At 47.2% G+C, this 27,157-nt stretch overlaps 1 protein-coding gene across 1 annotated transcript in view; it reads left to right on the plus strand.

Moving 5' to 3' along the window:
- Window positions 1-27,157, plus strand: part of LOC133535894 (medium-chain acyl-CoA ligase ACSF2, mitochondrial-like) — a 48,174-nt gene that overhangs the window by 5,951 nt on the left and 15,066 nt on the right. The window contains exons 2-8 of the mRNA XM_061875932.1: window positions 19,003-19,198; window positions 19,268-19,396; window positions 19,463-19,516; window positions 21,582-21,700; window positions 21,822-21,984; window positions 22,052-22,147; window positions 22,210-22,361. Of these exons, the coding sequence (XP_061731916.1) occupies window positions 19,003-19,198; window positions 19,268-19,396; window positions 19,463-19,516; window positions 21,582-21,700; window positions 21,822-21,984; window positions 22,052-22,147; window positions 22,210-22,361 (909 nt within the window). The remainder of the gene's footprint in view (window positions 1-19,002; window positions 19,199-19,267; window positions 19,397-19,462; window positions 19,517-21,581; window positions 21,701-21,821; window positions 21,985-22,051; window positions 22,148-22,209; window positions 22,362-27,157) is intronic.

The following is a 27,157-nucleotide window of genomic DNA, read 5'->3' on the forward strand; positions in this document are numbered from 1 at the left end:
CCCATGTCTTGTTCACTAATACACCCCCATACCATCACACATGTGTAAGTTACCCATGTCTTGTTCACTAATACACCCCCATACCATCACACATGTGTAAGTTACCCATGTCTTGTTCACTAATACACCCCCATACCATCACACATGTGTAAGTTACCCATGTCGGGGGCACTAATACACCCCCATACCATCACACATGTGTAAGTTACCCATGTCTTGGGCACTAATACACCCCCATACCATCACACATGTGTAAGTTACCCATGCCTTGGGCACTAATACACCCCCATACCATCACACATGTGTAAGTTACCCATGCCTTGGGCACTAATACACCCCCATACCATCACACATGTGTAAGTTACCCATGTCGGGGGCACTAATACACCCCCATACCATCACACATGTGTAAGTTACCCATGTCTTGTTCACTAATACACCCCCATACCATCACACATGTGTAAGTTACCCATGTCTTGTTCACTAATACACCCCCATACCATCACACATGTGTAAGTTACCCATGCCTTGGGCACTAATACACCCCCATACCATCACACATGTGTAAGTTACCCATGTCTTGGGCACTAATACACCCCCATACCATCACACATGTGTAAGTTACCCATGCCTTGGGCACTAATACACCCCCATACCATCACACATGTGTAAGTTACCCATGTCTTGGGCACTAATACACCCCCATACCATCACACATGTGTAAGTTACCCATGCCTTGGGCACTAATACACCCCCATACCATCACACATGTGTAAGTTACCCATGTCTTGTTCACTAATACACCCCCATACCATCACACATGTGTAAGTTACCCATGCCTTGGGCACTAATACACCCCCATACCATCACACATGTGTAAGTTAGTCATGTCTTGTTCACTAATACACCCCCATACCATCACACATGTGTAAGTTACCCATGCCTTGGGCACTAATACACCCCCATACCATCACACATGTGTAAGTTACCCATGTCTTGGGCACTAATACACCCCCATACCATCACACATGTGTAAGTTACCCATGTCTTGGGCACTAATACACCCCCATACCATCACACATGTGTAAGTTAGTCATGTCTTGTTCACTAATACACCCCCATACCATCACACATGTGTAAGTTAGTCATGTCTTGTTCACTAATACACCCCCATACCATCACACATGTGTAAGTTACCCATGTCTTGTTCACTAATACACCCCCATACCATCACACATGTGTAAGTTAGTCATGTCTTGTTCACTAATACACCCCCATACCATCACACATGTGTAAGTTAGTCATGTCTTGTTCACTAATACACCCCCATACCATCACACATGTGTAAGTTACCCATGTCTTGTTCACTAATACACCCCCATACCATCACACATGTGTAAGTTAGTCATGTCTTGTTCACTAATACACCCCCATACCATCACACATGTGTAAGTTACCCATGTCTTGTTCACTAATACACCCCCATACCATCACACATGTGTAAGTTACCCATGTCTTGTTCACTAATACACCCCCATACCATCACACATGTGTAAGTTACCCATGTCTTGTTCACTAATACACCCCCATACCATCACACATGTGTAAGTTACCCATGTCTTGTTCACTAATACACCCCCATACCATCACACATGTGTAAGTTACCCATGTCTTGTTCACTAATACACCCCCATACCATCACACATGTGTAAGTTACCCATGTCTTGTTCACTAATACACCCCCATACCATCACACATGTGTAAGTTACCCATGCCTTGGGCACTAATACACCCCCATACCATCACACATGTGTAAGTTACCCATGCCTTGGGCACTAATACACCCCCATACCATCACACATGTGTAAGTTACCCATGTCTTGGGCACTAATACACCCCCATACCATCACACATGTGTAAGTTACCCATGCCTTGGGCACTAATACACCCCCATACCATCACACATGTGTAAGTTACCCATGTCTTGGGCACTAATACACCCCCATACCATCACACATGTGTAAGTTACCCATGCCTTGGGCACTAATACACCCCCATACCATCACACATGTGTAAGTTACCCATGTCTTGTTCACTAATACACCCCCATACCATCACACATGTGTAAGTTACCCATGTCTTGGGCACTAATACACCCCCATACCATCACACATGTGTAAGTTACCCATGCCTTGGGCACTAATACACCCCCATACCATCACACATGTGTAAGTTACCCATGCCTTGGGCACTAATACACCCCCATACCATCACACATGTGTAAGTTACCCATGTCTTGGGCACTAATACACCCCCATACCATCACACATGTGTAAGTTACCCATGCCTTGGGCACTAATACACCCCCATACCATCACACATGTGTAAGTTAGTCATGTCTTGTTCACTAATACACCCCCATACCATCACACATGTGTAAGTTACCCATGTCTTGTTCACTAATACACCCCCATACCATCACACATGTGTAAGTTAGTCATGTCTTGTTCACTAATACACCCCCATACCATCACACATGTGTAAGTTAGTCATGTCTTGGGCACTAATACACCCCCATACCATCACACATGTGTAAGTTAGTCATGTCTTGTTCACTAATACACCCCCATACCATCACACATGTGTAAGTTAGTCATGTCTTGTTCACTAATACACCCCCATACCATCACACATGTGTAAGTTAGTCATGTCTTGTTCACTAATACACCCCCATACCATCACACATGTGTAAGTTACCCATGCCTTGTTCACTAATACACCCCCATACCATCACACATGTGTAAGTTACCCATGTCTTGTTCACTAATACACCCCCATACCATCACACATGTGTAAGTTACCCATGTCTTGTTCACTAATACACCCCCATACCATCACACATGTGTAAGTTACCCATGTCTTGTTCACTAATACACCCCCATACCATCACACATGTGTAAGTTAGTCATGTCTTGTTCACTAATACACCCCCATACCATCACACATGTGTAAGTTACCCATGTCTTGTTCACTAATACACCCCCATACCATCACACATGTGTAAGTTACCCATGCCTTGGGCACTAATACACCCCCATACCATCACACATGTGTAAGTTAGTCATGTCTTGGGCACTAATACACCCCCATACCCTCACACATATGTAAGTTACCCATGTCTTGGGCACTAATACACCCACATACCATCACACATGTGTAAGTTACCCATACCTTGGGCACTAATACACCCCCATACCATCACAAATGTGTAAGTTACCCATGTCTTGGGCACTAATACACCCCCATACCATCACACATGTGTAAGTTACCCATGCCTTGGGCACTAATACACCCCCATACCATCACACATGTGTAAGTTACCCATGACTTGGGCACTAATACACCCCCATACCATCACACATGTGTAAGTTACCCATGCCTTGGGCACTAATACACCCCCATACCATCACACATGTGTAAGTTACCCATGTCTTGTTCACTAATACACCCCCATACCATCACACATGTGTAAGTTACCCATGCCTTGGGCACTAATACACCCCCATACCATCACACATGTGTAAGTTAGTCATGTCTTGGGCACTAATACACCCCCATACCCTCACACATGTGTAAGTTACCCATGTCTTGGGCACTAATACACCCCCATACCATCACACATGTGTAAGTTACCCATGTCTTGGGCACTAATACACCCCCATACCCTCACACATGTGTAAGTTACCCATGCCTTGGGCACTAATACACCCCCATACCATCACACATGTGTAAGTTACCCATGCTTTGGGCACTAATACACCCCCATACCATCACACATGTGTAAGTTAGTCATGTCTTGTTCACTAATACACCCCCATACCATCACACATGTGTAAGTTACCCATGCCTTGGGCACTAATGCACCCCCATACCATCACACATGTGTAAGTTAGTCATGTCTTGGGCACTAATACACCCCCATACCATCACACATGTGTAAGTTAGTCATGTCTTGGGCACTAATACACCCCCATACCATCACACATGTGTAAGTTACCCATGTCTTGGGCACTAATACACCCCCATACCATCACACATGTGTAAGTTACCCATGCCTTGGGCACTAATACACCCCCATACCATCACACATGTGTAAGTTAGTCATGTCTTGGGCACTAATACACCCCCATACCATCACACATGTGTAAGTTAGTCATGTCTTGGGCACTAATACACCCCCATACCATCACACATGTGTAAGTTACCCATGCCTTGGGCACTAATACACCCCCATACCATCACACATGTGTAAGTTAGTCATGTCTTGGGCACTAATACACCCCCATACCATCACACATGTGTAAGTTAGTCATGCCTTGGGCACTAATACACCCCCATACCATCACACATGTGTAAGTTAGTCATGTCTTGGGCACTAATACACCCCCATACCATCACACATGTGTAAGTTAGTCATGTCTTGTTCACTAATACACCCCCATACCATCACACATGTGTAAGTTACCCATGCCTTGGGCACTAATGCACCCCCATACCATCACACATGTGTAAGTTAGTCATGTCTTGGGCACTAATACACCCCCATACCATCACACATGTGTAAGTTACCCATGTCTTGTTCACTAATACACCCCCATACCATCACACATGTGTAAGTTACCCATGCCTTGGGCACTAATACACCCCCATACCATCACACATGTGTAAGTTACCCATGCCTTGGGCACTAATACACCCCCATACCATCACACATGTGTAAGTTACCCATGTCTTGTTCACTAATACACCCCCATACCATCACACATGTGTAAGTTACCCATGCCTTGGGCACTAATGCACCCCCATACCATCACACATGTGTAAGTTAGTCATGTCTTGGGCACTAATACACCCCCATACCATCACACATGTGTAAGTTAGTCATGTCTTGGGCACTAATGCACCCCCATACCATCACACATGTGTAAGTTAGTCATGTCTTGTTCACTAATACACCCCCATACCATCACACATGTGTAAGTTAGTCATGTCTTGTTCACTAATACACCCCCATACCATCACACATGTGTAAGTTACCCATGCCTTGGGCACTAATACACCCCCATACCATCACACATGTGTAAGTTACCCATGCCTTGTTCACTAATACACCCCCATACCATCACACATGTGTAAGTTACCCATGCCTTGGGCACTAATACACCCCCATACCATCACACATGTGTAAGTTACCCATGTCTTGTTCACTAATACACCCCCATACCATCACACATGTGTAAGTTACCCATGTCTTGTTCACTAATACACCCCCATACCATCACACATGTGTAAGTTACCCATGTCTTGTTCACTAATACACCCCCATACCATCACACATGTGTAAGTTACCCATGTCTTGTTCACTAATACACCCCCATACCATCACACATGTGTAAGTTACCCATGCCTTGGGCACTAATACACCCCCATACCATCACACATGTGTAAGTTACCCATGCCTTGTTCACTAATACACCCCCATACCATCACACATGTGTAAGTTACCCATACCTTGGGTACTAATACACCCCCATACCATCACACATGTGTAAGTTACCCATGCCTTGGGCACTAATACACCCCCATACCATCACACATGTGTAAGTTACCCATGACTTGGGCACTAATACACCCCCATACCATCACACATGTGTAAGTTACCCATGTCTTGGGCACTAATACACCCCCATACCATCACACATGTGTAAGTTACCCATGCCTTGGGCACTAATACACCCCCATACCATCACACATGTGTAAGTTACCCATGCCTTGGGCACTAATACACCCCCATACCATCACACATGTGTAAGTTACCCATGTCTTGGGCACTAATACACCCCCATACCATCACACATGTGTAAGTTACCCATGCCTTGGGCACTAATACACCCCCATACCATCACACATGTGTAAGTTACCCATGCCTTGGGCACTAATACACCCCCATACCATCACACATGTGTAAGTTACCCATGTCTTGTTCACTAATACACCCCCATACCATCACACATGTGTAAGTTACCCATGCCTTGGGCACTAATACACCCCCATACCATCACACATGTGTAAGTTAGTCATGTCTTGGGCACTAATACACCCCCATACCCTCACACATGTGTAAGTTACCCATACCTTGGGCACTAATACACCCCCATACCATCACACATGTGTAAGTTACCCATGTCTTGGGCACTAATACACCCCCATACCATCACACATGTGTAAGTTACCCATGCCTTGGGCACTAATACACCCCCATACCATCACACATGTGTAAGTTACCCATGCCTTGGGCACTAATACACCCCCATACCATCACACATGTGTAAGTTACCCATGACTTGGGCACTAATACACCCCCATACCATCACACATGTGTAAGTTACCCATGCCTTGGGCACTAATACACCCCCATACCATCACACATGTGTAAGTTACCCATGTCTTGTTCACTAATACACCCCCATACCATCACACATGTGTAAGTTACCCATGCCTTGGGCACTAATACACCCCCATACCATCACACATGTGTAAGTTACCCATGACTTGGGCACTGATACACCCCCATACCATCACACATGTGTAAGTTACCCATGCCTTGTTCACTAATACACCCCCATAGCATCACACATGTGTAAGTTACCCATGTCTTGTTCACTAATACACCCCCATACCATCACACATGTGTAAGTTACCCATGTCTTGGGCACTAATACACCCCCATACCATCACACATGTGTAAGTTACCCATGTCTTGTTCACTAATACACCCCCATACCATCACACATGTGTAGGTTACCCATGTCTTGGGCACTAATACACCCCCATACCATCACACATGTGTAAGTTACCCATGTCTTGTTCACTAATACACCCCCATACCATCACACATGTGTAAGTTACCCATGTCTTGTTCACTAATACACCCCCATACCATCACACATGTGTAAGTTACCCATACCTTGTTCACTAATACACCCCCATACCATCACACATGTGTAGGTTACCCATGTCTTGGGCACTAATACACCCCCATACCATCACACATGTGTAAGTTACCCATGTCTTGTTCACTAATACACCCCCATACCATCACACATGTGTAAGTTACCCATGTCTTGTTCACTAATACACCCCCATACCATCACACATGTGTAAGTTACCCATGTCTTGTTCACTAATACACCCCCATACCATCACACATGTGTAAGTTAGTCATGTCTTGGGCACTAATACACCCCCATACCATCACACATGTGTAAGTTACCCATGTCTTGGGCACTAATACACCCCCATACCCTCACACATGTGTAAGTTACCCATGCCTTGGGCACTAATACACCCCCATACCATCACACATGTGTAAGTTAGTCATGTCTTGTTCACTAATACACCCCCATACCATCACACATGTGTAAGTTACCCATGTCTTGGGCACTAATACACCCCCATACCATCACACATGTGTAAGTTACCCATGTCTTGGGCACTAATACACCCCCATACCCTCACACATGTGTAAGTTACCCATGCCTTGGGCACTAATACACCCCCATACCATCACACATGTGTAAGTTACCCATGTCTTGGGCACTAATACACCCCCATACCATCACACATGTGTAAGTTACCCATGTCTTGTTCACTAATACACCCCCATACCATCACACATGTGTAAGTTACCCATGTCTTGTTCACTAATACACCCCCATACCATCACACATGTGTAAGTTACCCATGCCTTGGGCACTAATACACCCCCATACCATCACACATGTGTAAGTTACCCATGCCTTGGGCACTAATACACCCCCATACCATCACACATGTGTAAGTTACCCATGTCTTGGGCACTAATACACCCCCATACCATCACACATGTGTAAGTTACCCATGCCTTGGGCACTAATACACCCCCATACCATCACACATGTGTAAGTTACCCATGTCTTGGGCACTAATACACCCCCATACCATCACACATGTGTAAGTTACCCATGCCTTGGGCACTAATACACCCCCATACCATCACACATGTGTAAGTTACCCATGTCTTGTTCACTAATACACCCCCATACCATCACACATGTGTAAGTTACCCATGTCTTGGGCACTAATACACCCCCATACCATCACACATGTGTAAGTTACCCATGCCTTGGGCACTAATACACCCCCATACCATCACACATGTGTAAGTTACCCATGCCTTGGGCACTAATACACCCCCATACCATCACACATGTGTAAGTTACCCATGTCTTGGGCACTAATACACCCCCATACCATCACACATGTGTAAGTTACCCATGCCTTGGGCACTAATACACCCCCATACCATCACACATGTGTAAGTTAGTCATGTCTTGTTCACTAATACACCCCCATACCATCACACATGTGTAAGTTACCCATGTCTTGTTCACTAATACACCCCCATACCATCACACATGTGTAAGTTAGTCATGTCTTGTTCACTAATACACCCCCATACCATCACACATGTGTAAGTTAGTCATGTCTTGGGCACTAATACACCCCCATACCATCACACATGTGTAAGTTAGTCATGTCTTGTTCACTAATACACCCCCATACCATCACACATGTGTAAGTTAGTCATGTCTTGTTCACTAATACACCCCCATACCATCACACATGTGTAAGTTAGTCATGTCTTGTTCACTAATACACCCCCATACCATCACACATGTGTAAGTTACCCATGCCTTGTTCACTAATACACCCCCATACCATCACACATGTGTAAGTTACCCATGTCTTGTTCACTAATACACCCCCATACCATCACACATGTGTAAGTTACCCATGTCTTGTTCACTAATACACCCCCATACCATCACACATGTGTAAGTTAGTCATGTCTTGTTCACTAATACACCCCCATACCATCACACATGTGTAAGTTACCCATGCCTTGGGCACTAATACACCCCCATACCATCACACATGTGTAAGTTAGTCATGTCTTGGGCACTAATACACCCCCATACCCTCACACATATGTAAGTTACCCATGTCTTGGGCACTAATACACCCCCATACCATCACACATGTGTAAGTTACCCATACCTTGGGCACTAATACACCCCCATACCATCACAAATGTGTAAGTTACCCATGTCTTGGGCACTAATACACCCCCATACCATCACACATGTGTAAGTTACCCATGCCTTGGGCACTAATACACCCCCATACCATCACACATGTGTAAGTTACCCATGACTTGGGCACTAATACACCCCCATACCATCACACATGTGTAAGTTACCCATGCCTTGGGCACTAATACACCCCCATACCATCACACATGTGTAAGTTACCCATGTCTTGTTCACTAATACACCCCCATACCATCACACATGTGTAAGTTACCCATGCCTTGGGCACTAATACACCCCCATACCATCACACATGTGTAAGTTAGTCATGTCTTGGGCACTAATACACCCCCATACCCTCACACATGTGTAAGTTACCCATGTCTTGGGCACTAATACACCCCCATACCATCACACATGTGTAAGTTACCCATGTCTTGGGCACTAATACACCCCCATACCCTCACACATGTGTAAGTTACCCATGCCTTGGGCACTAATACACCCCCATACCATCACACATGTGTAAGTTACCCATGCCTTGGGCACTAATACACCCCCATACCATCACACATGTGTAAGTTAGTCATGTCTTGTTCACTAATACACCCCCATACCATCACACATGTGTAAGTTACCCATGCCTTGGGCACTAATGCACCCCCATACCATCACACATGTGTAAGTTAGTCATGTCTTGGGCACTAATACACCCCCATACCATCACACATGTGTAAGTTAGTCATGTCTTGGGCACTAATACACCCCCATACCATCACACATGTGTAAGTTACCCATGTCTTGGGCACTAATACACCCCCATACCATCACACATGTGTAAGTTACCCATGCCTTGGGCACTAATACACCCCCATACCATCACACATGTGTAAGTTAGTCATGTCTTGGGCACTAATACACCCCCATACCATCACACATGTGTAAGTTACCCATGCCTTGGGCACTAATACACCCCCATACCATCACACATGTGTAAGTTAGTCATGTCTTGGGCACTAATACACCCCCATACCATCACACATGTGTAAGTTAGTCATGCCTTGGGCACTAATACACCCCCATACCATCACACATGTGTAAGTTAGTCATGTCTTGGGCACTAATACACCCCCATACCATCACACATGTGTAAGTTAGTCATGTCTTGTTCACTAATACACCCCCATACCATCACACATGTGTAAGTTACCCATGCCTTGGGCACTAATGCACCCCCATACCATCACACATGTGTAAGTTAGTCATGTCTTGGGCACTAATACACCCCCATACCATCACACATGTGTAAGTTACCCATGTCTTGTTCACTAATACACCCCCATACCATCACACATGTGTAAGTTACCCATGCCTTGGGCACTAATACACCCCCATACCATCACACATGTGTAAGTTACCCATGCCTTGGGCACTAATACACCCCCATACCATCACACATGTGTAAGTTACCCATGTCTTGTTCACTAATACACCCCCATACCATCACACATGTGTAAGTTACCCATGCCTTGGGCACTAATGCACCCCCATACCATCACACATGTGTAAGTTAGTCATGTCTTGGGCACTAATACACCCCCATACCATCACACATGTGTAAGTTAGTCATGTCTTGGGCACTAATGCACCCCCATACCATCACACATGTGTAAGTTAGTCATGTCTTGTTCACTAATACACCCCCATACCATCACACATGTGTAAGTTAGTCATGTCTTGTTCACTAATACACCCCCATACCATCACACATGTGTAAGTTACCCATGCCTTGGGCACTAATACACCCCCATACCATCACACATGTGTAAGTTACCCATGCCTTGTTCACTAATACACCCCCATACCATCACACATGTGTAAGTTACCCATGCCTTGGGCACTAATACACCCCCATACCATCACACATGTGTAAGTTACCCATGTCTTGTTCACTAATACACCCCCATACCATCACACATGTGTAAGTTACCCATGTCTTGTTCACTAATACACCCCCATACCATCACACATGTGTAAGTTACCCATGTCTTGTTCACTAATACACCCCCATACCATCACACATGTGTAAGTTACCCATGTCTTGTTCACTAATACACCCCCATACCATCACACATGTGTAAGTTACCCATGCCTTGGGCACTAATACACCCCCATACCATCACACATGTGTAAGTTACCCATGCCTTGTTCACTAATACACCCCCATACCATCACACATGTGTAAGTTACCCATACCTTGGGTACTAATACACCCCCATACCATCACACATGTGTAAGTTACCCATGCCTTGGGCACTAATACACCCCCATACCATCACACATGTGTAAGTTACCCATGACTTGGGCACTAATACACCCCCATACCATCACACATGTGTAAGTTACCCATGTCTTGGGCACTAATACACCCCCATACCATCACACATGTGTAAGTTACCCATGCCTTGGGCACTAATACACCCCCATACCATCACACATGTGTAAGTTACCCATGCCTTGGGCACTAATACACCCCCATACCATCACACATGTGTAAGTTACCCATGTCTTGGGCACTAATACACCCCCATACCATCACACATGTGTAAGTTACCCATGCCTTGGGCACTAATACACCCCCATACCATCACACATGTGTAAGTTACCCATGCCTTGGGCACTAATACACCCCCATACCATCACACATGTGTAAGTTACCCATGTCTTGTTCACTAATACACCCCCATACCATCACACATGTGTAAGTTACCCATGCCTTGGGCACTAATACACCCCCATACCATCACACATGTGTAAGTTAGTCATGTCTTGGGCACTAATACACCCCCATACCCTCACACATGTGTAAGTTACCCATACCTTGGGCACTAATACACCCCCATACCATCACACATGTGTAAGTTACCCATGTCTTGGGCACTAATACACCCCCATACCATCACACATGTGTAAGTTACCCATGCCTTGGGCACTAATACACCCCCATACCATCACACATGTGTAAGTTACCCATGCCTTGGGCACTAATACACCCCCATACCATCACACATGTGTAAGTTACCCATGACTTGGGCACTAATACACCCCCATACCATCACACATGTGTAAGTTACCCATGCCTTGGGCACTAATACACCCCCATACCATCACACATGTGTAAGTTACCCATGACTTGGGCACTAATACACCCCCATACCATCACACATGTGTAAGTTACCCATGCCTTGGGCACTAATACACCCCCATACCATCACACATGTGTAAGTTACCCATGTCTTGTTCACTAATACACCCCCATACCATCACACATGTGTAAGTTACCCATGCCTTGGGCACTAATACACCCCCATACCATCACACATGTGTAAGTTACCCATGACTTGGGCACTGATACACCCCCATACCATCACACATGTGTAAGTTACCCATGCCTTGTTCACTAATACACCCCCATAGCATCACACATGTGTAAGTTACCCATGTCTTGTTCACTAATACACCCCCATACCATCACACATGTGTAAGTTACCCATGTCTTGGGCACTAATACACCCCCATACCATCACACATGTGTAAGTTACCCATGTCTTGTTCACTAATACACCCCCATACCATCACACATGTGTAGGTTACCCATGTCTTGGGCACTAATACACCCCCATACCATCACACATGTGTAAGTTACCCATGTCTTGTTCACTAATACACCCCCATACCATCACACATGTGTAAGTTACCCATGTCTTGTTCACTAATACACCCCCATACCATCACACATGTGTAAGTTACCCATACCTTGTTCACTAATACACCCCCATACCATCACACATGTGTAGGTTACCCATGTCTTGGGCACTAATACACCCCCATACCATCACACATGTGTAAGTTACCCATGTCTTGTTCACTAATACACCCCCATACCATCACACATGTGTAAGTTACCCATGTCTTGTTCACTAATACACCCCCATACCATCACACATGTGTAAGTTACCCATGTCTTGTTCACTAATACACCCCCATACCATCACACATGTGTAAGTTAGTCATGTCTTGGGCACTAATACACCCCCATACCATCACACATGTGTAAGTTAGTCATGTCTTGTTCACTAATACACCCCCATACCATCACACATGTGTAAGTTACCCATGTCTTGGGCACTAATACACCCCCATACCATCACACATGTGTAAGTTACCCATGTCTTGGGCACTAATACACCCCCATACCCTCACACATGTGTAAGTTACCCATGCCTTGGGCACTAATACACCCCCATACCATCACACATGTGTAAGTTACCCATGCCTTGGGCACTAATACACCCCCATACCATCACACATGCTGGCTTTTACACTTTGCATAGATAACAGTCTGGATGGTTATTTTCCTCTTTGTTCCGGAGGACACGATGTTGAATATTTCCAAAAACAATTTGAAATGTGGACTTGTAAGACCACAGAACACTTTTCCACTTTGCATCAGTCCATCTTAGATGAGCTCGGGCCCAGAGAAGCCGGCGGGGTTTCTGGATGTTGTTGATAAATGGCTTTGGCTTTGCATAGTAGAGCTTTAACTTGCACTTACAGATGTAGCGACCAACTGTATTTAGTGACAGTGGTTTTCTGAAGTGTTCCTGAGCCCATGTGGTGATATCCTTTAGAGATTGATGTTGGTTTTTGATACAGTGCCGTCTGAGGGATGGAAGGTCACGGTCATTCAATGTTGGTTTCCGGCCATGCTGCTTACGTGGAGTGATTTCTCCAGATTCTCTGAACCTTTTGATGATATTATGGAGCGTAGATGTTGAAATCCCTAAATTTCTTGCAATGTCACTTTGAGAAAGGTTGTTCTTAAACTGTTTGACTATTTGCTCACACAGTTGTGGACAAAGGGGTGTACCTCGCCCCATCCTTTCTTGTGAAAGACTGAGCATTTCATTGAAGCTGTTTTTATACCCAATCATGGCACCCACCTGTTCCCAATTAGCCTGCACACCTGTGGGATGTTCCAAATAAGTGTTTGATGAGCATTCCTCAGCTTTATCAGTTTTTTTTGCCACCTTTCCCAACTTTTTTGTCACGTGTTGCTGGCATCAAATTCTAAAGTTAATGATTATTTGCACAAAAAATAAAGTTTATGAGTTTGAAGATGAAATATGTTGTCTTTGTAGCATATTCAACTGAATATGGCTTGAAAAGGATTTGCAAACATTGTATTCTGTTTATATTTACATCTAACACCATTTCCCAACTCATGTGGAAACAGGGTTTGTACATAAAAAAAGGTCTCCTTCTCGCCCTGGTGGGGTGATATCTGTGTGGTCCTCAAGCTGGGATCCTGTACCAGAGGCCTGGGTGTTTGAGGGTTCTGCACAGTATCTTGGCTGTTCCTAGGACTGCACTCTTCTGGACTGAGGCTTCAGATGTTGTTCCTGGGTTCTGTTGGAGCCATTCTCCCAGTTTGGGGGTTACTGCTCCAAGGGCCCCCACTACCACGGGGACCACGCTTGCCTTGACCTTCCACATCTGTTCCAGCTGCTCTTTCAACCCTTGGTACTTTTCAAGTTCTTCGTGTTCCTTCTTCCTGATGTTGGCATCAGCTGGGATTGCCAAATCTATCACCACCAAACTTTTGAGCTCCTTTTCCAACACTACTACTATTGGTTAGCCAGAAGCTGTCTGTCAGTCTGGAAGCTGAAGTCCCACAGAACCTTGGCCCTTTTCTTCTCAGCCACCTTCTGTGGTCTGGCCCTTTGGGATTTGGGTACTTCTATTCCATACTGGTTGCAGATGTTCCTGTCTACTATCCTCGCCACTGGGTGGTGCTTCTCCATGTCCGCTGATCCAGCTAGCATTTACTGCCTGCTACTATGTGCGGGACTGTTTCTGCACGGTCTGCATCTTGGGTCTGATCCACTCTGCTAGATACTGTGCTGCCATGATGAGGGCCTCTGTACTGTCTGCATCTTGGGTCTGATCCACTCTGCTAGATACTGTGCTGCCATGATGAGTGCCTCTGCACAGTCTGCATCTTGGGTCTGATCTACTCTGGTAGATACTGTGCTGCCATGATGAGTGCCTCTGGACTGTCTGCATCTTGGGTCTGATCCACTCTGCTAGATACTGTGCTGCCATGATGAGGGCCTCTGCACAGTCTGCATCTTGGGTCTGATCTACTCTGGTAGATACTGTGCTGCCATGATGAGTGCCTCTGGACTGTCTGCATCTTGGGTCTGATCCACTCTGCTAGATACTGTGCTGCCATGATGAGTGCCTCTGCACAGTCTGCATCTTGGGTCTGATCTACTCTGCTAGATACTGTGCTGCCATGATGAGGGCCTCTGCACTGTCTGCATCTTGGGTCTGATCTACTCTGCTAGATACTGTGCTGCCATGATGAGGGCCTCTGCACAGTCTGCATCTTGGGTCTGATCTACTCTGGTAGATACTGTGCTGCCATGATGAGGGCCTCTGCACAGTCTGCATCTTGGGTCTGATCTACTCTGCTAGATACTGTGCTGCCATGATGAGTGCCTCTGCACTGTCTGCATCTTGGGTCTGATCTACTCTGCTAGATACTGTGCTGCCATGATGAGGGCCTCTGCACAGTCTGCATCTTGGGTCTGATCTACTCTGCTAGATACTGTGCTGCCATGATGAGTGACTCTGTACTGTCTGCCAGGCCTGCATTTTCCAGCCACTGGTAGTATTTCTTGATAGCAGCCACTTCCTCCATGTGACGGTGGTACATGCCATGTAAGACCTTGTCCTTCCAACATATCTGCTCCTCCTCCTCCTCTGCACGCAGCCTAAAACATTCACTTAGCAGTTCATCCTTCGGGCACATTTTTGATGTATTCTGGAATTTTCGATGTTTCATCCTGGACTGTGGCCTTGATGCTCAACAGCCTTGGACTTCCCTCTTTCCGCTTAGTGTATATCCTCAGGGTGCCGGACTTGGGGCGGAACCCTCCGTGCATGTTGAGGGGCTTTCTTGTCTTGATATCTGTGGCTTCAATCTCTTCCTCTGGCCAGCTTATGCTAGCAGCGGGGTGTCTGATGTCTGGTAGTGCCTACATGTTGATGGTGCAGGTTTTGTTCTTACCCTTCAGATGACTTTTTAGGACCTGACCTGCCTTACTCTCTGGAGGTCTTTGGCTGTGGTTGACTTCCTTGCGGCCTCTTCGTGGTTTCCATGAGCCTGTGGGAGGCCAAAGTACTTGTAGCTGTCTTGAATATCACCTAAGTTTCCCTCTGGTAGGTCAATCCCCTCAGTCCTGATCATCTAGCCTCTCTTTGAGACCATCCGGCCACACATTCCTATGTCAAAGCTGGAGATGCTGGCGGTGTGGAGCAGTGAGTCTATTGCTCTCTCATTCCTGGCATACAGCTTGATGTCCTCCATGTGGAGCGGCTGGCTGATTGTCGCCTCACTACGGAATGAGTACCCGTAACCGATATTCGTAATGATCTGACTGAGGGGGTCCAGACCTATGCAGAACAGATAGATAGAGGACCTCCTTGGTATACGCCGCACTGGATGTTGACTTGGGCAATCGGCTTTGAATTGTCTTCTAGGGTTGTCTTCCACATTTCCATCCAGTTCTGCATGAAGGCACTTAGGTTCCTGTTGATCTTATACAGTTCCAGACATTCCAGTATCTATGGAGTCGTAGGCTTTCTTGTAGTCCATCCAGGCAGTGCACAGGTGGGTCGGTCTCTTCTTACAATCTCGGGCCACTGTTTTATCAAGCAGTAGCTGCTGCTTTGGCTCCTCTGGTGATACTTTCTGTGCCTCACTCACGTATCGAGTCACATGCTCACTCCATTGTGTCGCCATGACGTCTTCCATGTTGGGCACATTGGCCGCTAGTTGGATGGGAGGACTCCCTTCTGCTGTACGATTGTTTTGTTGTCCCATGTTCAGGTGGTATTATGAAATAGTTGTGTATCTTTGTTTTGTTGTCACATGTTCAGGTGGTATTATGAAATAGTTGTGTATCTTTGTTTTGTTGTCACATGTTCAGGTGGTATTATGAAATAGTTGTGTATCTTTGTTTTGTTGTCACATGTTCAGGTGGTATTATGAAATAGTTGTGTATCTTTGTTTTGTTGTCACATGTTCAGGTGGTATTATGAAATAGTTGTGTATCTTTGTTTTGTTGTCACATGTTCAGGTGGTATTATGAAATAGTTGTGTATCTTTGTTTTGTTGTCATATGTTCTGGTGGTATTATGAAATAGTAGTGTATCATTGTTTTGTTGTCACATGTTCAGGTGGTGAAATGAAATAGTTGTGTATCTTTGTTTTGTTGTCACATGTTCAGGTGGTGTGATGAAATAGTTGTGTATCTTTGTTTTGTTGTCCCATGTTCAGGTGGTGTAATGAAACAGTTGTGTATCTTTGTTTTGTTGTCCCCTGTTCAGGTGGTGTAATAAGGTAGTAGTTGTGTATCTTTGTTTTGTTGTCCCCTGTTCAGGTGGTGTAATAAGGTAGTAGTTGTGTATCTTTGTTTTGTTGTCCCATGTTCAGGTGGTGTAATGAAACAGTTGTGTATCTTTGTTTTGTTGTCCCCTGTTCAGGTGGTGTAAAAAGGTAGTAGTTGTGTATCTTTGTTTTGTTGTCCCCTGTTCAGGTGGTGTAATAAGGTAGTAGTTGTGTATCTTTGTTTTGTTGTCCCCTGTTCAGGTGGTGTAAAAAGGTAGTAGTTGTGTATCTTTGTTTTGTTGTCCCCTGTTCAGGTGGTGTAATAAGGTAGTAGTTGTGTATCTTTGTTTTGTTGTCCCCTGTTCAGGTGGTGTAATAAGGTAGTAGTTGTGTATCTTTGTTTTGTTGTCCCCTGTCCAGGTGGTGTAATAAGGTAGTAGTTGTGTATCTTTGTTTTGTTGTCCCCTGTCCAGGTGGTGTAATAAGGTAGTAGTTGTGTATCTTTGTTTTGTTGTCCCCTGTCCAGGTGGTGTAATAAGGTAGTAGTTGTGTATCTTTGTTTTGTTGTCCCCTGTCCAGGTGGTGTAATAAGGTAGTAGTTGTGTATCTTTGTTTTGTTGTCCCCTGTTCAGGTGGTGTAATAAGGTAGTAGTTGTGTATCTTTGTTTTGTTGTCCCCTGTCCAGGTGGTGTAATAAGGTAGTAGTTGTGTATCTTTGTTTTGTTGTCCCCTGTTCAGGTGGTGTAATAAGGTAGTAGTTGTGTATCTTTGTTTTGTTGTCCCCTGTCCAGGTGGTGTAATAAGGTAGTAGTTGTGTATCTTTGTTTTGTTGTCCCCTGTCCAGGTGGTGTAATAAGGTAGTAGTTGTGTATCTTTGTTTTGTTGTCCCCTGTCCAGGTGGTGTAATAAGGTAGTAGTTGTGTATCTTTGTTTTGTTGTCCCCTGTCCAGGTGGTGTAATAAGGTAGTAGTTGTGTATCTTTGTTTTGTTGTCCCCTGTTCAGGTGGTGTAATAAGGTAGTAGTTGTGTATCTTTGTTTTGTTGTCCCCTGTCCAGGTGGTGTAAAAAGGTAGTAGTTGTGTATCTTTGTTTTGTTTTCCCCTGTCCAGGTGGTGTAATAAGGTAGTAGTTGTGTATCTTTGTTTTGTTGTCCCCTGTCCAGGTGGTGTAAAAAGGTAGTAGTTGTGTATCTTTGTTTTGTTTTCCCCTGTTCAGGTGGTGTAATAAGGTAGTAGTTGTGTATCTTTGTTTTGTTGTCCCCTGTCCAGGTGGTGTAAAAAGGTAGTAGTTGTGTAGCAGGAGCTGATGTTTGTGTGTGAGACTGCAAGTGATGTGTGTTGTGGTGGCGAGCAGGCAGATCCACGTGGAGACTCCGCCCATCAGACCAGCGCTGAGCAGCAGCTACGCCCACGGCACTTCCTCCATCACGCTGCAGCACGCCACGCTGGGCGAGGCCCTGCTGAAGACGGCGGAGCGCTGGCCTGATCGCGAGGCCTTGGTGTTCGTGCAAGATGGCGTCCGCAAGACTTTCGCTCAGTTCCAGGAGGAGGCCGGTGCTTTTATTTTGGTAAGATGCCGCAGGTGGCTGTTCCTGTGTGTGACGCTGGACTTCCTGCAGGTGGACCGCCTCGCCGCCGGCCTGCTGGCTCTGGGTCTGCAGACGGGGGAGCGCCTGGCCTTGTGGGCGCCCAACACCTACACCTGGATCTTGTTCTTCTTCGCCAGCGCCAAGGCGGGACTCGTCCTGGTGGGTGACGTCTCGCACAGGAAGTCACCGCCGCTACTTCCTCCTCACTCCTCTGCTGCTCCACAGGTCTGCCTCAATCCCGCCTATCAGCTGCAGGAGGCGGAGTTTGCGCTGCGGATGGTGAGCGTGGTCACGTGTGTGCGCGTGTGTGTTACAGATGTGTGTGTGTGTGTTGTGCATGTGTGTGTTGAAGATGTGTGTGCTAAAGATGTGTGTGTTAAAGATGTGTGTGCACGTGTTGTGCATGTGTGTGTTGAAGATGTGTGTGCTAAAGATGTGTGTGTTAAAGATGTGTGTGTGTGTGTTGTGCATGTGTGTGTTGAAGATGTGTGTGCTAAAGATGTGTGTGTTAAAGATGTGTGTGTGTGTGTTGTGCATGTGTGTGTTGAAGATGTGTGTGCTAAAGATGTGTGTGTTAAAGATGTGTGTGCACGTGTGTGTTACAGATGTGTGTGTGTGTGTTGTGCATGTGCGTGTTGAAGATGTGTGTGCTAAAGATGTGTGTGTTAAAGATGTGTGTGTGTGTGTTGTGCATGTGTGTGTTGAAGATGTGTGTGCTAAAGATGTGTGTGTTAAAGATGTGTGTGTGTGTGTTGTGCATGTGTGTGTTGAAGATGTGTGTGCTAAAGATGTGTGTGTTAAAGATGTGTGTGCACGTGTGTGTTACAGATGTGTGTGTGTGTTGTGCATGTGCGTGTTAAAGATGGGTGTGCTAAAGATGTGTGTGTTAAAGATGTGTGTGCACGTGTGTGTTACAGATGTGTGTGTGTGTTGTGCATGTGCGTGTTAAAGATGGGTGTGCTAAAGATGTGTGTGTTAAAGATGTGTGTGCACGTGTGTGTTACAGATGTGTGCACTGTGTGTGCACGTGTGTGTTACAGATGTGTGTGCGCGTGTGTGTGTTAAAGATGTGTGTGCATGTGCGTGTTACAGATGTGTATGTGTGTTGTGCATGTGCGTGTTGAAGATGGGTGTGCTAAAGATGTGTGTGTTAAAGATGTGTGTGCACGTGTGTGTTACAGATGTGTGCACTGTGTGTGCACGTGTGTGTTACAGATGTGTGTGCGCGTGTGTGTGTTAAAGATGTGTGTGCATGTGCGTGTTACAGATGTGTATGTGTGTGTGCATGTGCGTGTTGAAGATGGGTGTGCTAAAGATGTGTGTGTTAAAGATGTGTGTGCACGTGTGTGTTACAGATGTGTGTGCACGTGTGTGTTACAGATGTGTGTGCACGTGTGTGTTAAAGATGTGTGTGGACGTGTGTGTTACAGATGTGTGTGCATGTGCGTGTTAAAGATGTGTGTGCATGTGTGTGTTACGGATGTGTGTGTGTGTTGTGCATGTGCGTGTTAAAGATGGGTGTGCTAAAGATGTGTGTGTTAAAGATGTGTGTGCACGTGTGTGTTACAGATGTGTGTGCGCGTGTGTGTGTTAAAGATGTGTGGGCATGTGCGTGTTACAGATGTGTATGTGTGTTGTGCATGTGCGTGTTGAAGATGGGTGTGCTAAAGATGTGTGTGTTAAAGATGTGTGTGCATGTGTGTGTTACAGATGTGTGTGCACGTGTGTGTTACAGATGTGTGTGCATGTGCGTGTTGAAGATGTGTGTGCATGTGTGTGTTAAAGATGTGTGTGCATGTGCGTGTTGAAGATGTGTGTGCATGTGTGTGTTAAAGATGTGTGTGCATGTGTGTGTTGAAGATGTGTGTGCATGTGTGTGTTAAAGATGTGTATGCATGCGTGTGTTAAAGATGTGTATGCATGTGTGTGTTAAAGATGTGTGTGCATGTGTGTGTTAAAGATGTGTATGCATGTGTGTGTTAAAGATGTGTGTGCATGTGTGTGTTAAAGATGTGTGTGCATGTGTGTGTTAAAGATGTGTATGCATGCGTGTGTTAAAGATGTGTATGCATGTGTGTGTTAAAGATGTGTGTGCATGTGTGTGTTAAAGATGTGTATGCATGTGTGTGTTAAAGATGTGTATGCATGTGTGTGTTAAAGATGTGTATGCATGTGTGTGTTAAAGATGAGTGTGGATGTCTGTGTTTGTGTACGTGTGTTAAAGAAGTGTGTGCATGAGTGTGTTACCAAAGTGTACGTGTGTGTGTTAAAGATGTGTGTGTGTGTGTGTGTGTGTGTGTGTGTGTGTGTGTGTGTGTGTGTGTGTGTGTGTGTGTGTGCGCAGGCCGGCTGCAAAGCGCTGGTGTGTCCCGAGAGCTTCAAGAGCCAGAAGTACTGCGCCATGCTGCGACTTCTGTGTCCCGAGCTGGAGTCTTGCCAGGCAGGAGACCTGCAGAGCCGCAGGTAGCATCAGGAACACGTCACCACGGCAACAAAGACGTCACCACGGCAACAAAGACGTCACCACGGCACCAAAGACGTCACCACGGCAACAGGCCAAGGTTACCATGTCACGTGTGCACAGACTTCCCGACCTGCGCAGCGTGATCGTCCTGGACAGCCGCCAGCCCGGAACCTTCCACCTGGATGAGGTGCTGCAGGCGGGCAGCAGCCGCTTCCTGCGCCAACTTGAGCAGCTCCACAGGAAGTTGTCCTTTGACCAGCCCGTCAACATCCTGTTCACCTCCGTAAGTCGGCCAGGTGAGCGCACGATGTCGTCACGCCTGGTCCTAGACTCCTCGTGTGTGTCGCCAGGGAACGACGGGACGACCCAAAGGCGCCACCTTGACGCACCACAACATCGTCAACAACGCCTTCTTCTGGGGCAAACGCGTGGGCTTCGACTGGCGGGTGAGTGGCGGCGTGTGCTAACAGTACCACCTAGGGCACCACTTCCTGTGCTTCTTCCTCAGCCCGACACACGAGTCTGCCTTCCTGTGCCGCTGCACCACTGCTTCGGCTCTGTGGGGGGCGCCGTCTGCATGGCGGTGCACGGCATCTCGCTGGTCTTTCCGTCGCCGTCGTACGATTCCAGAGCCAACTTGGCCGCCGTGGACAGCGAAAAGTAAGACGTGCCACACAAGTTGTTATATTTATGATATCTGAGGGCCTGTCCATTGAAGTTGAAGCCATGAGACCCGAGGGGAGTCTCCCTCTAACTCCGGGTCAGGGGACTGGTCCTGACTGTTGCTGGTGTTGACACGCCAGGAGTACATTCAGGGTACTTTTGGATTCCCTAGAGGGAGTCCTGGAGCGTGCTCCCCAGGATGATTCCCTTGATGTGCTGGCGTGATCGGGAGTCTACATTCAAGTGGTTTAGATCCGTCGTGTTCAAGATTAAGGGTGTCTCCATGTGCACCTGGAACCAGGACACTTTGGGCCGCAGTTCAATGGCTGACTTTTGTGGCTGTCTCTCGGGCAGAGCTTGCTACCGACCACCCTCTGGTGGTGAGTTGGCTCCGATGGTGCAAAGTGGGAGGAGTTCAAGTATCTCAGGAGCTTGTTCACAAGTGAAGGAAGACTAGAACGCGGCAGTGATGCAGTCACTGTACCGGTCTGTGTGGTGAAGAGGGAGCTGAGCCACAAGGCCAAGCTCTCGGTTTACCGCTGAGTCTACATTCTTACCCTCACCTATGTTCACAAGCTTTTGGTAATGATTAACGGACAAGGTAACAAACAAGTTTCCTCCGCAGGATGTCTGAGAGCAGCCAGATAGGGAGAGGAGCTGGGGTGTCCGAGAGAGGCTCAGAGTAGAGATGCTGCCCCTTCACGTCAAGAGAGGCCAGCTGAGGTGGCCCCGGGCTTCTACTACACATGCCTCCTGGGTGAGGTGTTTTGGGTATGTCCAGCCAGGGGGAGGCCTTGGGTAGACCTAGGACATGCTAGAGGGATTATGCCAGTGGAACTAGAGGATAAGGCTTGGGACAGGGAAGTCTGGCCATCTTTGTTTAGACTGCTAGTGAATCCGCCCCACCCAGAGTTCTTAAGGCTCTGAAGGCTGTAATATTTCTTGGTTGACAAGATTGTGCAGAATTGGACATTGGAGGAGGTGCCTCTGGATTGGCTTACTAGGGTGGTGGTTCCTCTCTTTAAGAAGGGGGGACCGGATGGTGTGTTCCAACTATCGTAGGATCACACTCCTCAGCCTTCCGTGTAAGATCTATTCAGCTGCTCTGGAGAGGAGGCTACGCCAGATAGCCAAAAAGTGGATCCAGAAGGAGCAGAGTAGTTTTCGTCCTAGTTGTAGACCTGTGGACCAGCTCAATACTCTTGTCAGGGCCCTTGAGGGGGCCTAAAAGTTTGCCCAATCCATCTACATGGCTTTTGTGGACTTTGAGAACATGTTTGACTGTGTCCCTTGGGAAGTCCTGTTGATAGTGCTCCATGAGTGTGAGGTACCACAGTGTCTGATTGTGGTTGATGTCAGAGCTCGCTCCGCACGGGTTGGCACTAAGTTGGACTTGTTTCCAGTGAAGGTTGGACTGCGCCAGGGCTGCCCTTTGTCACGCATTCTGTTCATGACTTTTATGGAGAGAATGTCAAGGTCCAGTCAGGGTGACACCAGAATTAGGTCTCTGCTTTTTGTAAATGACAAAGTCCTGCTGGCTTCATTGGGCCAGGATCTTTAAGTCTCACTGGATGGCTTTGCAGCCCAGTGTGAAGTGACCGGGATTACAATCAGCTCCTCCAAATCCATGTGTCGTCTTTAGTCTGGGGACCAGATCCTGACCCTGGTAGACCACTTGTTCATAAGTGAGGGTAAAGGGGAAAAGGGGATTGTGAGGTCGACAAGCGGATTGCTACGCTGTTGTGGACTCTGCATCCATTGGTACGCTGTTGTGGACTCTGCATCCATTGGTACGCTGTTGTGGACTCTGCATCCATTGGTACGCTGTTGTGGACTCTGCATCCATTGGTACGCTGTTGTGGACTCTGCATCCATTGGTACGCTGTTGTGGACTCTGCATCCATTGGTACGCTGTTGTGGACTCTGCATCCATTGGTACGCTGTTGTGGACTCTGCATCCATTGGTACGCTGTTGTGGACTCTGCATCCATTGGTACGCTGTTGTGGACTCTGCATCCATTGGTACGCTGTTGTGGACTCTGCATCCATTGGTACGCTGTTGTGGACTCTGCATCCATTGGTACGCTGTTGCAGACTCTGCATCCATTGGTACGCTGTTGCAGACTCTGCATCCATTGGTACGCTGTTGTGGACTCTGCATCCATTGGTACGCTGTTGCGGACTCTGCATCCATTGGTACGCTGTTGCGGACTCTGCATCCATTGGTACGCTGTTGTGGACTCTGCATCCATTGGTACGCTGTTGCGGACTCTGCATCCATTGGTACGCTGTTGTGGACTCTGCATCCATTGGTACGCTGTTGTGGACTCTGCATCCATTGGTACGCTGTTGCGGACTCTGCATCCATTGGTACGCTGTTGTGGACTCTGCATCCATTGGTACGCTGTTGTGGACTCTGCATCCATTGGTACGCTGTTGTGGACTCTGCATCCATTGGTACGCTGTTGTGGACTCTGCATCCATTGGTACGCTGTTGCGGACTCTGCATCCATTGGTACGCTGTTGCGGACTCTGCATCCATTGGTACGCTGTTGCGGACTCTGCATCCATTGGTACGCTGTTGCGGACTCTGCATCCATTGGTACGCTGTTGTGGACTCTGCATCCATTGGTACGCTGTTGTGGACTCTGCATCCATTGGTACGCTGTTGTGGACTCTGCATCCATTGGTACGCTGTGGCGGACTCTGCATCCATTGGTACGCTGTTGTGGACTCTGCATCCATTGGTACGCTGTTGTGGACTCTGCATCCATTGGTACGCTGTTGCGGACTCTGCATCCATTGGTACGCTGTTGTGGACTCTGCATCCATTGGTACGCTGTTGTGGACTCTGCATCCATTGGTACGCTGTTGCGGACTCTGCATCCATTGGTACGCTGTTGCGGACTCTGCATCCATTGGTACGCTGTTGTGGACTCTGCATCCATTGGTACGCTGTTGTGGACTCTGCATCCATTGGTACGCTGTTGCGGACTCTGCATCCATTGGTACGCTGTTGCGGACTCTGCATCCATTGGTACGCTGTTGCGGACTCTGCATCCATTGGTACGCTGTTGTGGACTCTGCATCCATTGGTACGCTGTTGTGGACTCTGCATCCATTGGTACGCTGTTGCGGACTCTGCATCCATTGGTACGCTGTTGTGGACTCTGCATCCATTGGTACGCTGTTGTGGACTCTGCATCCATTGGTACGCTGTTGTGGACTCTGCATCCATTGGTACGCTGTTGTGGACTCTGCATCCATTGGTACGCTGTTGCGGACTCTGCATCCATTGGTACACTGTGGCGGACTCTGCATCCATTGGTACGCTGTGGCGGACTCTGCATCCATTGGTACGCTGTGGCGGACTCTGCATCCATTGGTACGCTGTTGTGGACTCTGCATCCATTGGTACGCTGTTGTGGACTCTGCATCCATTGGTACGCTGTTGTGGACTCTGCATCCATTGGTACGCTGTTGTGGACTCTGCATCCATTGGTACGCTGTTGTGGACTCTGCATCCATTGGTACGCTGTTGTGGACTCTGCATCCATTGGTACGCTGTTGTGGACTCTGCATCCATTGGTACGCTGTTGCAGACTCTGCATCCATTGGTACGCTGTTGCGGACTCTGCATCCATTGGTACGCTGTTGCGGACTCTGCATCCATTGGTACGCTGTTGCGGACTCTGCATCCATTGGTACGCTGTTGCGGACTCTGCATCCATTGGTACGCTGTTGTGGACTCTGCATCCATTGGTACGCTGTTGTGGACTCTGCATCCATTGGTACGCTGTTGTGGACTCTGCATCCATTGGTACGCTGTTGCGGACTCTGCATCCATTGGTACGCTGTTGCGGACTCTGCATCCATTGGTACGCTGTTGCGGACTCTGCATCCATTGGTACGCTGTTGCGGACTCTGCATCCATTGGTACGCTGTTGCGGACTCTGCATCCATTGGTACGCTGTTGTGGACTCTGCATCCATTGGTACGCTGTTGTGGACTCTGCATCCATTGGTACGCTGTTGTGGACTCTGCATCCATTGGTACGCTGTTGCGGACTCTGCATCCATTGGTACGCTGTTGCGGACTCTGCATCCATTGGTACGCTGTTGCGGACTCTGCATCCATTGGTACGCTGTTGCGGACTCTGCATCCATTGGTACGCTGTTGTGGACTCTGCATCCATTGGTACGCTGTTGTGGACTCTGCATCCATTGGTACGCTGTTGTGGACTCTGCATCCATTGGTACGCTGTGGCGGACTCTGCATCCATTGGTACGCTGTTGTGGACTCTGCATCCATTGGTACGCTGTTGTGGACTCTGCATCCATTGGTACGCTGTTGCGGACTCTGCATCCATTGGTACGCTGTTGTGGACTCTGCATCCATTGGTACGCTGTTGTGGACTCTGCATCCATTGGTACGCTGTTGCGGACTCTGCATCCATTGGTACGCTGTTGCGGACTCTGCATCCATTGGTACGCTGTTGTGGACTCTGCATCCATTGGTACGCTGTTGTGGACTCTGCATCCATTGGTACGCTGTTGTGGACTCTGCATCCATTGGTACGCTGTGGCGGACTCTGCATCCATTGGTACGCTGTGGCGGACTCTGCATCCATTGGTACGCTGTGGCGGACTCTGCATCCATTGGTACGCTGTGGCGGACTCTGCATCCATTGGTACGCTGTTGTGGACTCTGCATCCATTGGTACGCTGTTGTGGACTCTGCATCCATTGGTACGCTGTTGTGGACTCTGCATCCATTGGTACGCTGTGGCGGAC

This window comes from Nerophis ophidion, linkage group LG17 (assembly GCF_033978795.1).
Source record: "Nerophis ophidion isolate RoL-2023_Sa linkage group LG17, RoL_Noph_v1.0, whole genome shotgun sequence".
Classification (NCBI taxonomy): domain Eukaryota; kingdom Metazoa; phylum Chordata; class Actinopteri; order Syngnathiformes; family Syngnathidae; genus Nerophis; species Nerophis ophidion.